The sequence below is a fragment of the Gracilinanus agilis genome, chromosome 3 (genome assembly GCF_016433145.1).
Source record: "Gracilinanus agilis isolate LMUSP501 chromosome 3, AgileGrace, whole genome shotgun sequence".
Taxonomy (NCBI): domain Eukaryota; kingdom Metazoa; phylum Chordata; class Mammalia; order Didelphimorphia; family Didelphidae; genus Gracilinanus; species Gracilinanus agilis.
In genome coordinates, this window is record NC_058132.1 from 173725928 (window position 1) to 173738935 (window position 13008).

Below are 13008 nucleotides of genomic sequence, written 5' to 3' on the forward strand. Positions count from 1 at the left end.
TCTTTTTTTTTATTTTATTTTTAAACCCTTAACTTCTTTGTATTGACTTATAGGTGGAAGAGTGGTAAGGGTAGGCAATGGGGGGGGTCAAGTGACTTGCCCAGGGTCACACAGCTGGGAAGTGTCTGAGGCCGGATTTGAACCTAGGACCTCCCGTCTCTAGGCCTGGCTCTCAATCCACTGAACTACCCAGCTGCCCCTCCCCTTAATATTCTTAAGATTAATAATCCCCTTTTGTTCTTCCTGATGAATTTTGTTCTATTTTTTCTAGCTCTATGAAATGATTTTTGGTAGTTTGATTGGCATGGCACTGAATAATAAGTAAATGAATTTAGGTAGAATGATCATTTTTGTTTTATTGTTTGCTGCCGTGAACCTCTACATCAGTGGTTCCCAAACTTTTTTGGCCTACCACCCCCTTTCCAGAAAAAATATTACTTAGCACCTCCTGTCACATACTATCAACTGCCCCCTTACAGTTATTCACCGCCCCCAAATGCACCTGTGACCATCACCGTCCCCCTGGATTGCTACAGCACCCACCCGGGGGCAGTGGCGCCCACTTTGGGAATCACTGCTCTATATAATCAACATCTTTCTCTGCATCCTTTCCATCCTCCCCCCCTGTATATAAATGTGCATATATTTATATTCAAACTACAGCTGAAACTGTTGGCCCTGTCTGTGTCCCCAGCATGACCTTACCTAATTTCAAAGCTTATGGGGAAGTAACTGACTAAGCTGCATCCCCCCCTCTCCCTTTTCCATGCTGCATGAGCCCTGCTGTCTGACCCTGCCTATTCCCTAAGTTGGGGATAGATTTCAGGTTTCAGGGAAGAGGAAGGAGCCCAAGATATGAGGGTTGTATAATAGCAGCTTCCCTCAGCACTCCCACCCATTCACCCCTTCAGCCTAGTCCAGAGCAACAGCCTCCTTCCTCCTCCCTTGTCTCCCTGCCCAAAGGAGAGGGCAGTAACCCCACACTGAGAATTGGAGGGGAGGGAGGACTGAATATGTTTCTACCCTCTAGCTACTGTCATCAAAGCTCTAACAAATGTTTGATAACATTCTGCCAACAAATGCACATTCTATACTTATAATCTTGTACCTCCTTGGTTTGGTTTGGTTTGGTTTTGAAAAAGGAGGTAAGGAGTTTTTGTTTTGTTTTAAACTGAACATCTTAGTCTACCCAGGAACAATTAATATTTCTCCAGTTGTTTAGCACTGCTGTTATCTGTGTGAATTGTTTTGTAATAGTGTTCATATTGTTCTTGGGTTTTACTTTGGCAGGTATATAACTCCCAAGTTATTTTATATAGAGTCTATAGTAATTTTATAGAGTTTCTCTATTTGTTGCCACTGGACTTTGTTGGTAATATTTAGAAATGCTAATGATTTTATTATATGTTTATTTTATATCCTGCATCTTTACTAAAGTTCTTTATTTCATCTTGGTGTTCTCTAGAATTCTCTCTAAGTATACCATCTTATCTGCAAAGAATGATAGTTTTGTTTCCTTATTGCCTGTTCTATGTACTTAAAATTTTTTTTCTTGTCTTATTGCTAAACTAGCATTTTAATTATATCTTATTTTTCTCCAATTACATGTAAAAACAATTTTTAACATTCATTTTCTTTAAAAATTTAAGTTCAAAATTCTCTCCCCTACTCCCTTCCTGAGATGGTAAGCAGTCTGATAAAGATTTTACATATAGAATCAAAAAAATTTTTTCAGATTGTCATTTTTGTGGAAGCAATCTCAAACCAAAAAAGTGAAATATTTCAGTCTGTGTTCAGACTATGAATTCTTTCTTGCCAGGTAGATGGCATTTTAGTTTTTGTAATAAAGATAAAATATTTAAAGTTCAGCAAAAAAAAAAAAAAAATGTGAAACACATTCTGCTGACCAATACGTAACATTCTCTACTTATGATATCCTTCATTTAGTTTTGGTTTTGAAAGGGAATGAGTTTTTGTTTTGTTTTAAACCAAACATCTGATTTCAGGAACTCAGGAACTTCTGCTTCTGCTGCAGTTTTGTGTCTCGTCTAAGGTCACATAGCCTAGAGGCATATCTGAGTTGGGACTTGAACAAAGATATTCTTGGGTCCAAGGCCATTACACTATGCAGCCTCTCTTAGAATCTTACTGTTTTAAATATCAAAATAGGGGTTAATTAGCTATCCCTGGCTATAACTGTTGTCTAAATTTTTTTAGTTTTTTAAATTACATTCGCTACTTTTCATTTCCTCAACAGCCTTTTACTCAAGATAACATTATATTAATTTGTATTTATTGATGTTTCTTTGTAATTTTAAATTTTGTTCCCTGCCGTGACAACTAGATTATAAACCCTTCTAGAGTAGGTACCAAAGACTTCTCTCTATGTAGTTTTCCAAAGTTAAGATGCAATACTTATTTTTATTAGGGTTTTCTTATTTGTTTATTTTTACTAATTACATGTAATAACAGATTTCCACATAAGTTTTCCTAAGTTATATGATCAAAATTATCACCCTCCTTCTCACCCTCCCTTCCAGTCCCCTTCCTGGTACTAGCAGGTGATTCAATATGGGTTATACATACATATATCATAGAATACAATACTTGTTGAGAGAGTGATTATTCATTAAAATGTTAGTCAAAGTCAACTCTAAATTGTTGATAAATGGATAATTGGAGTTTTGCCTCTTTTTTTTTTTAAACCTAGAAATCTCCCAGGAACCATTTTCATGTACAGCCACATTACAGATTGTGCTTGGGTGACATGCCTTTTGTTGCTGGAAAGGTGAGTTGGATAAAAAAGGAATTTTTCTCTCCTTGCTAAACTGCTAGTACTTTTTTGAAGCTAAGAATTCATTAGAAGTTATAAAACATTTTTGATAACTTTTCCAAGATAATTGGTTTCTTTCGCAGTCCTATTTTTTTTGTTTTACGTATTTGCAAACATTACTTTGAAACACAGTCCATAGGTCCACTGCCAAAAGAGTCTGATGCAAAAAAAGTTAAGGAGGGGGGGGGGGGGGGGGAGTAATGAATTGAGAGCCAGACCTAGAGACGGGATGTCCTGGGTTCAAATGTGGCCTCAGATACTTCTTAACTGTGTGACCTGGGTAAGTCACTTAACCCTCATTGGCTAGCCCTTACACTCTTTTGCCCTGGAAGCAATACTTAGTATTGATTCTAAAACAGAAGATAAAGGGGTTTTTTTGTTTGTTTTATTTAATTAAGAACCTCTGACCTATAATAAGTAAAGCATAATGAATAGGAAACCGGAGTTGGAGGCAGAAAGATCTACATTCAAATCCTGCCTTAGATACTTAGCTTCATTTAACATCTCTAGGCCTCAGTTTTCTTTTGGTAGATGATGGGAGTTTTATTAGATGGCCTGTTAGAGGTTCCTTCCTATGCTAAATAGCCGATCCTCTTCATATATGCTCTTCTCTGCAGTAGTTTTCTTCTGCTTCTAGTATATTTCTTTTGCTAGAGAAGGCGTAAAGTACTTCTGTAGATAGTCACCTGCCCCTTTGAAACAGTCTTGGATTTTTTACTTTTTTGGTAATATGTCAGTAGTGATCCAGTGAAAGTTCATAGAGGGGAGGCTTTGTTGAAGAGACACATCCATCACTGCATTATTATGGGTAATAATTTATTTAGTACTTTTACGGAATGCAAAGTGCATTCTAAGTATGATTTCATCAGACTTACAAATTTGTGATAGGGGCTTTTACTAATAGATAAACTGAGGCTGAATGGTGCAGTAAATTGTTCAGGATCACATAGATAATATCTGAGGTGCATTATTTATTCTTCCTCTTTGCTTCTCATCATCCCAGCTGGCTGCTTATTTTATTATTTGTTCATCACAATGATCCTGAGATGAAGGCAGAGCAGATACTTTTATCTTCATGTTAACCTTGAATCAGATTTAGTGCTTTGTGGGTGAAAAAAAATTCTAATATACAAATGGGGATTGATTTCTATCTTTTAATTTTTAAGAGTATGTATTCATAAAAATTAATATTTACTTTTTCTGTTTTATTCCCTTAAGTCTACTACCCCTAGCCATGCAGTGGTAGCCAATGTACAACATGTTTTACATTTAATGAAGCAACATAATAAAGTTTTATGCAATAACCGTGTGGTCAACAGTGTTCCCCTGGCAAAGCAAGGGCCGCCTCGAAATGGTAGAGGCAGGAAGTTATCAGCATCTTCTTCCTCCTCCACCTGTCATGAAGAGCTCTTTGAAGTCTTACAGACATTACAGGATGAATTTGGACAGATGAGTTTGTAAGTTTTTATTTTTATCTGTTTTTTGTTTTTACATATAAGATGTCCCAAAAGTCTCTGTGCACTTTAAAGCATTAATGACTTTGCAACACTGTATGTCCCTCCCCATTCTCTTGCCCACAAAGATATCTCCTAACAAAGAATGAAAAAGAATGGCAGTACCAGTTCTGTACAAGTCAGTCTGGCCTTAACAATATTTGTAATACTTATAGGGCTCTAACTCTGAAAAGAGAGGAGTGATATAAGGTTCCAAGAAGTTCTAAATTATTTCATAAAATTCCATTTTATTGCTTTTATCATTGTTCTGTACATTTACATTATGGTGGTGGTCATTGTGTATATTGCTTTCCCAGTTCTGACCAAATCATTATGTATTAGTTCATATGTATTTTCCTTGATCTTTGTATATCCTATTATTTCATATACTACAAATTGTGGTTATTTTTTTAGTCATTCACTCTTGGTATCTACTTTTTTCCCGATTTCGTTGCTATTGTGAAAGGTGATGATATACATATTTTTGTGTGAATGGAACCATTCTTTTTAGTCATTGATGTGGGGGGGGAAGGGATGTCTGAGTTGTAGGTTATTTTAGTCAGTTTTAGCACAATTCCAAATTGCTTATCAAGATTGGCTGTATTGTCTGTCTTCATATTTGCTACAATTCTGCCAACACTGATTATTTTCATCGTACCATTTCGCAAATTTTCTGGAGAAGTAAAATCTCAGGGTTGTTTTGACTTATTCTTTTCTATTAATAGGTTACAGTTCTCTGAGGATTTTTTCATATCCTTTGACTTATTTATTCTTTGCTTGTGGCTCTTAATATGTATGTTATTTCTCTGTATATCTTGGATATATTAAATCCTTGCCAGAAATGAAGTAGCTAAGCAGCACAGTGGTTAGAGAGCACTGTGTCTATCACAGGGGTCGGCAACGTATGGCTCTTTCTGCAGGAGCCATAAAGTCAATTTTTTTTCAGGCACTGTTACAGGAGCGCACACTGTGAACACTGTACGGCTCTCATGAAATTACATTTTTAAAAATGTGGCGTTTGTGGCTCTCACAGCCAAAAAGGTTGCTAACCCCTGGGCTATAATCAGGAAGGACTGAATTCAAATTTGGCCCCAAACACACACTACCTGCATGACCCTAGCCAGGTCACTTAAGGAAACTGAGGGAGGTAGATGTTAACTGTAAAATGGGAGATAATAGTAGTACCCTACCTATGTTCTCTGGTTTATTAAATATTACTTTTTATTGCTTTAAATTTCCAAAGATACTGGTTTAGTTGAGAAAAGTTAATTTCATCAAATAGAATGAGATTTTGTAAATTTGAAATTTTACTTTATAAATAGAAGCTTTTTACACATTTAAAAAGAAAACCTCCCTTTAAAAAATATTTTTCATTTAAAAGCTTATGTTTAAATTTTCTAGTCTGACAATTGGTATAACAGGGTACCAGCAAATATAGCAGTGGAGGAAAAGAATATATAGTTAAGTGATTATTTTATATATAACCACAAAAAAATAGAGTTTATTTAGCTCCTATTTTTCTTCATTTAAAGTGACCACCAGCAACTGGCTAAACTTATCCAGGAAACACCAACTAAGGAACTGAAAGAGGACCTTGAGCAAGAACTCGAGGAATTAGTAGAAAGAATGGAAGCTAAAGCTAATCAGATCACTAAAGTTCGAAAACATCAGGCCCGGGTAAGTCAATTTACCTGTACTCAACTTGCTTTAAAAATATCTTTATTTTTAATACATGATTTAGGTAAAGCCTTTTGTAAATTGTGAACAGTGGGAGATGTGTTTCTTAACCAGAAACACACATGTATTAAATATCAGCTATGCTTCAATGAGGATAGCATAGTTACTGATATTACTTTGTGAATCTTTTTTTTTTAGACCTTTACCTTCTGTCTTAGAATCAATTCTGTGTATTGGTTCCAAGGCAGAAGGAGTGGTAAGGGTGGGCAATGGGGGGGTTAAGTGACTTGCTCAGGGTCACACAGCTGGGAAGTGTCTAAGGCCAGATTTGACCCCAAGACCTCCTGTCTCTAGGCCTGGCTCTCAATCTACTGAGCCACCCATCTGCCTTCTGTGAATCTTCTTTAAAAGAAAGAGTATTGGGGGCAGCTGGGGTAGCTCAGTGGATTGAGAGTCAGGCCTAGAGACGGGAGGTCCTAGGTTCAAATCTGGCCTCAGACACTTCCCAGCTGTGTGACCCTGGGCAAGTCACTTGACCCCCATTGCCCACCCTTACCAATCTTCCACCTATGAGACAATACACAGAAGTTAAGGGTTTAAACAACAACAACAAAAAATCTTGAAAAAAAAAAAAAAAGAAAGAGTATAGTGTGTACTGGAGATACCAAAGAACACATAGTTGTAGTAGTTGTCTTTTAAGAAGTGAACAAGTTCCTAGAGATTAGAATTACTTCACCCTAGGTACAGCCCTAAAATGTAAGAGCATTTAAGTTTAAATGTTCACACAGTAACTTCCTCTCTTCTAAGTTGAATGTTCTTGTTTCACACTAAAAAAAAATAAAACCCTAGAAATTATCTATTTCTAAAGGGTTAAACAAATTAGCCTAGAAAATAATATCTTTAATTATGGTTTGACAATTAGGAGTTATTTTATCAAGACAACTATTTTTCCAAACTGTATGGGAGCTTTTATATTCTTTTGCAAGTCTTGGTGCATCAGTGATAAATGCAGTCCACTACATAATTCTCTCCCTCATCTTCCTTTATCACAGTGGTTCCCAAACTTTTTTGGCCTAATGCCCCCTTTCCAGAAAAAATATTACTTAGCCCCCTGGAAATTTTTTTTTTAATAGCAATTAATAGGAAAGATAAATGCTGCACCTGTGGCCATCACCACTTTCCTAGGATCGCTGCAGCCCCCACCAGGGGGCGGAAGCACCCACTTTGAGAATTCACTGCTTTATTATATCATACTTTATCATTTCTCCCAGCTTTCATTCACCTTCCTGTTCTGAGGCAAGTGTTAATGGCATCAGTATTGTATATATACTTTTACATTTTTAATGTATGATTATATTTTAAAACATTTTTACCTTTAAACACTTAGAATACTAGATTTTGAGAAAAGGACATCATCTCCATAGGATTGTAAACAAGAACTTGATCTTCTCCTTTGTCAGCTTCCAAAATAATTAAGTGTGATCATTAGCCAGAATTTTGGTCTTCAAGGCATCTAGACTTAACTCAGCTCCTTCTGTCTGAATTTACAGCCATGGCTAATGTTCAGCAATCGAAGTATTTGTATACTAAAAGAAAGAGCCTTAAAGATTTGAATTTGGGCTTTATTTCTCCAGTTGATATGCTCATTATACAAGCAGGCCTCTTGGTCATCAGTCAGATATCAGGAGGATGCACATCACTTATTTTCAGCTTCCATGAATGTAATATGAAGAGTGGGGTGGGATTTTCATCCTTTGAAACCCTCCCCATTAACTATTACAGGATATGTACAATTAAGTAGACCCTGACCATCTTGGCATTATTATATTACTGTTATATACAACAGTGATGGAGAATGTGAATCTCAAATCAGAAGGTATCATACACTTCATGGTTTTTAAGATCTTGAGCTTTGAAGGGCCTTTGCTCTCAGTGTCTATTTTTAAAAGATCAGAGTTCGAGAGATTTTTAAATTATATATTTTTAAAAAAGAAAATGGTCATTATGTTATTATCAAAATTGACCGTACTCTTAAGTTATAAATTAGTAACTAGCATTGATTTTATTCTAAAATACATATGTCTGCAGTTCTTCCACATTTTCTCTTAATCCTACAGGAAATTACTAAGGATAGAGCAGTGATGATCGCTGCAGCACCCACCAGGGGGCGGTGATGGCCACACTTTTTTTTGTATTACATTCTATTCTGAGTTCAATAAATAGTTTCATAATTTCCAGGGGCGCTAAGTAATATTTTTTCTTGAAAGGAGGAGGTAGGCCAAAAAAAGTTTGGGAACCACTGGGATAGAGCAAATATTTAGAAAACCCTTTTGTTGTATGGCTAAAATGAAATGTACCATCATTGACACAGGATTGTTTTATAATACCATTTTGGGGTGGGATAGGAGGGAGCTCTTAAGTAAAGAAAAAAGGTAGTTAAAGTAAAAAAAATGCTAATCTTTGTTTTTCCTTTTGGCCAATTCACAGCTGGAGAGACAGATGAAAGAGCTGAAGAGTAGCAAAAAATGTTTGGAGGATCAAGAAAGCAGCTGCAGGCTCTCTTCTGGAGTCACTGGGAGCTCCTCTAAGAAGGACTCGATTTCTGCCAATCGGAAACCTGGGGAGAAGAGCCGACGAAACCTTCAGTTGTTGAAGGACATGCAAACCATACAGACTTCAATTCAAAAAGATAATAACCTAGGTTGGGAATACTGATTGGTGCCAGGTCAAATATTTTATTCATATTATTTATGTTTCGTCACATGTTGACAGCTCACATTCCACAGCTCACATATTAAAAATAGCATATTCTTATACTTTTGAGGGATTTATAGCTGTGCTGAGGACCACAAGTAGCAATACTTAGACTCCCTGTTTTAAACAGCTCCAGTCAAGGTTGAACAGTTTTACTAGAAACATAAGCCACATGTTATGGAATTCCATTTAGCAAATCTTGCTGTATTTGTGCAATGCACTTTGTAAACAAACTCCCAGGATTTTATTTGTGGATATGTTTTTTTAAATAGTGTCTACTATACCTGAATTAAAATTAAGTTTAAATTATCTAAACAAAAGGCTAAAAAAACCTGTATGTAGAGTTATCAGCACTTTCTGCTTGAAAAGTTGCATAAGCCTCACCCCAAAGCATTTTTCTCCACCTCCGTCTCTCCAGAAGTGCTTTATTTTGCTAGTGATGGAGGCTTTCTGAATTTTAGATCTTGTGAATATTTTCTTGTACCTATTCGTACAGTAGAACTTTGCTCATTAATGAATAATTATTTCTCTCCCCTTCTCCCTTGGTGTGTTTATATCTCAGTAGTTAATTAGCAAAAGAAAAAAAAGAAAAGAAAAAATTCAATTTTTTGCAACCAAAACACATAATTTGAGTTTCTAGTCGATTTTAAGTGAAATTATATTGTTTTTCAACCCATTACAACAGAAAAAAATTATTATTTTCTCTATTTTTCATTCCAGAAAACCCAAATAATCATTTAAGGTAGTTGCCTTATAAATAGAACATGAGGTTAGTACAATAAACGTTTATCTGGGTGCTTTTTAGTGTGAACAAATTTTGATTTGACAATAGATGATGAGTTTTAGAAATAAAGTGAAAAACCAACCTTGCGTGGGGTAGGGTGGGAGGGCTATTAAAAGCATATACATTTGCTGTTTTTAAATATTGCCTCTTTGTAATCATGCCATTCGGTCCTGGCAGTGTTTTTTATCTTGAAATGATTACTGAACACCTTGATAATCGAATACCTTTTTTAGAATTCTGTACACATACAAAATAAACTGTACACAGCATTTGTTATTTATTATGTTAAGGATGTAAAAAAGAATCCTTCCTATTTTGGAATATACAAAAATATGTTAACTTTTTATAACTGTGCCATTAAAGTCAATAAAGCCAGCTTTTGTTTTAAGGAAGTGCTGAAACTTTCCTTAAAGACTTCAGTAGCAGGCTTATATTGTAGATTGCATTGATTTTTTTTTTCTTTAAGTTACTAGAAAAGGACATAAAATTTCAGTTACAGTTAGCAGGAGGACCATAGTTACTCATTCATATTTCCTTTGGTAACCTGATAATACATTAAAACCAACATAAATAATGTTCTAAGTTACTTAATTAAATCTAGGTACTCAACAGTTAATAAATGATTGGCTAGAATTCTGAACTACTAAGTATAGGTACACCTTTAGCAAAACTATTTCATGTTTGTTCTAACAGTTTACTTGCAATAATCATGGTTTCTAATATTTAGTGGGCCACTCTAGGGCCCTAGTAGGTTTTAAATACCCTCATAACAAGCTCTCCATCATTCTTTAGGTAACGAGTTTTGTTAAAAATTACTACTTTTCTAGAAGTTACATACATATGCTGCAAGAATGAGGAAATGGATACTAGAGAAATAGCACATGGAAAATAGTGATGGTAGTGGAAAGAAAGAACACTGGACTTGGAATGAAGACCTTGTATTCAAATTCCCCTTCTTGACACTTTCAGTGTGCCTCTGGGCAGATCACTTAACTTTTCTGCACCTCAGTCTCCTCCTCATCTGTAAAACACAAAGATAATAATAGCACCTACCTCACAGGGTTGTTGTGAGGACCAAATAAGAATGGATGTGTATGTAAAACTCTTTTGAAAAACCAAAAAGTGCTATATAAATGTTAGCTAATGGTCATAAGGAAATAAGGGAAATGTAAATTTTTCCTCCATGATTGGGATGCTGATGAATCATTTGAGTGATAGGAGATCATTTATCTAGCAAATATGATCACAAGTTGTTTCACATAGCTTACAAGAAGTATTGGAAAGATTAGATGAGTAGCAAGTTTTTGTGAAGACACTGAAATGTATAGTGGTATTGTGTTTCCTCCATGGAAAAGATAAGAACAAATGGCATTCGGAAGGTCTTCTGCTTTCTGGTGACTGGTGTGATGTACTTTTCCACTTTTGCCTGTTATCAGGTGGCAGCTTGTCTAAGACTAAGTTTTAGATGTGGCCCCTGACTCCTACCATAAGCCCCCGCCCCCCCTTATAAAACTATGACTAGGTTTAGAGAGAGTGAGAGAGGATTTAAAAACTAATTTAAAAGTATCTTAGAGGTCCTTTACTTAGGGCTGTTTCTTTTTTTCTACAGACTTGAACTTCAGCCTCAGTTTCTTAATCTGATATGTAAAACCATCTATACCACAGTTTTAAGGATCAAGTGATCCTTAAAGAACTATGAATAACTAAAAAGCACGATGTTTAGACCAACCGCTGGACTTTGCACATATTTATATAGAACAGTCAGTTTAGTCATGGGTGAGAGAGGAAGCCTTTGCTGCAGCTTTTTCCTCTTTAAAACGTATTTATTTAAGTAATAAGACAATTTGCCACAAAGCTGAATTCTGTTTTAATTAAAGACCCAAGGGGCAACAAGCTCATTTTTGTTACAGTACAATTATACATGGCTCTTAGTAGACAGCAGGGAATCAAGTATTTATATATACCATTGCTGAAATCTTACTGTAGCCGACTAAAGAAAATCAAGGTTCTACTTACACTGAGATTGTAATAAATACATGTTTTTACATGCAATAGTTTCTTTGGTTGGTAGGTTTAATCATTCAGTGGAATTATTGGATTCATTATGGGAAAAAAGTAGTAAACGTACTTGGTATATCACTGATCTCAAATTATACATAAAAGTCAGGTGGGAGGTAGGGGGGCAATCTAGCAGGAATTTCAGACTAGTTTTATGCCTACCGGTTACCTTGATATAGTGCCTCTGACCAAAAAAAAAAATTAGCATCTGAACTAAAGTTGGATAGATTTGTGTTTTTAAAATCTAAACAGCTCAATCTCTCATGATCCTATTTCTAGCTATAATTAATAAAACTGGTGGGAGATGGGGGGAATGAAGTAAACTTGAAGAGCTGTTAATTAACTAAAGAGTCCATCATATTTTCTATAAGGCCCCATTTTAGAACCATAATAAATCTGACACAATGATAAAGTTTAATAATTTGTAGCTGTCACCATCCCATAATAGCCTCAAAACTTGGCCTTTCACATTATAAAGAACATGGGCAAAGGAAGAGATTAAGAGAAAAGGACAAGCCAACTGTTGCTGACAGGAAAAAATCCAAAGTGAGAGATCTGTGACCCGTCACTTAATGCCATGAGCCCTGTTAAAGTCTTAGCATTCGCTTAATCTTCTTGTGAACTGATTTATTCTGTGTTTTGCTACTTTTGCCCCCCTCAGTTGGGTACACTTACGAGACAACTTTTATACTATTTCCAGTAAATAATGTTGAATTTCCAAAGCAATATTTTCCTATTAAAAACAAACTTGTTCCCATTCTGGATAAAAGGGGTGAAGCATTCTAATAGCCTGTAGGTGTCTTGGTGGGATTAGTGTTATCAGAACATAATCAAGTAATTACATGGGGGGAGGGGGTTATTTTAAATAAGCTACTTGCAATACTAAAGTAAGTCACCCTAGAGAGGAGCATAATAAATAAAGTGGCTGAGAGCTCTCTCAGATGGGTTCTAAATTCAGAAGACATTCTACTAGAAAAGCTGCCGTCATAAAGAAATCAGTGATAAAAGTTCTTCCCTGCCAAAAAAAAAAAAATCTTTTATACGACAGTTTGGACTGGTGTGGCACACTGTGCAGGAGAACTAGCCCTCTCTGAGGATGAAGCTGAGCGGCTCGAGATCTCTCTCTGTAGTTCTTCCACCTTCTTCTGAAGCTCTGCTCGTTTGGCAAGAAGTTCTTTATATCGACTGTGGATAGGTTCCTACAAGAGAAAAGACCACAAAGTCACCCATCCTGGGCAATGTGAAGCAGGCCACAGTGCTGGTCAGGATGACGGTATTGCAATTTCCCCCAAAAAAACTGTTCTACTTGGTTCTCTCACCAACTGTGTGAATGAATCCTACCTGATGGCTGCCACTGGCTTGAAGGGGCAACCTGGTTCTTCCTTGCTTACACCCTACCAAGAAAGAAA

The 13008-nt window shown here is 36.0% G+C and overlaps 2 protein-coding genes across 3 annotated transcripts in view; one reads left to right on the forward strand and one right to left on the reverse strand.

The window, feature by feature from the left end:
• The window catches only part of CEP57 (centrosomal protein 57), a 74202-nt gene extending 64234 nt beyond the window's left edge, over positions 1–9968 (forward strand). For both annotated transcript variants that reach the window (XM_044668388.1, XM_044668387.1), the window contains exons 8-11: positions 2711–2788; positions 4052–4290; positions 5859–6003; positions 8491–9968. In XM_044668388.1, the coding sequence (XP_044524323.1) occupies positions 2711–2788; positions 4052–4290; positions 5859–6003; positions 8491–8718 (690 nt within the window). In that variant the 3' untranslated portion in view covers positions 8719–9968. The remainder of the gene's footprint in view (positions 1–2710; positions 2789–4051; positions 4291–5858; positions 6004–8490) is intronic.
• Positions 9969–11343: 1375 nt separating this feature from the next.
• Positions 11344–13008, reverse strand: part of MTMR2 (myotubularin related protein 2) — a 95899-nt gene continuing 94234 nt past the window's right edge. The window contains exon 15 of the mRNA XM_044666237.1: positions 11344–12798. Coding sequence (XP_044522172.1) covers positions 12637–12798 — 162 coding nt within the window. The 3' untranslated portion in view covers positions 11344–12636. The remainder of the gene's footprint in view (positions 12799–13008) is intronic.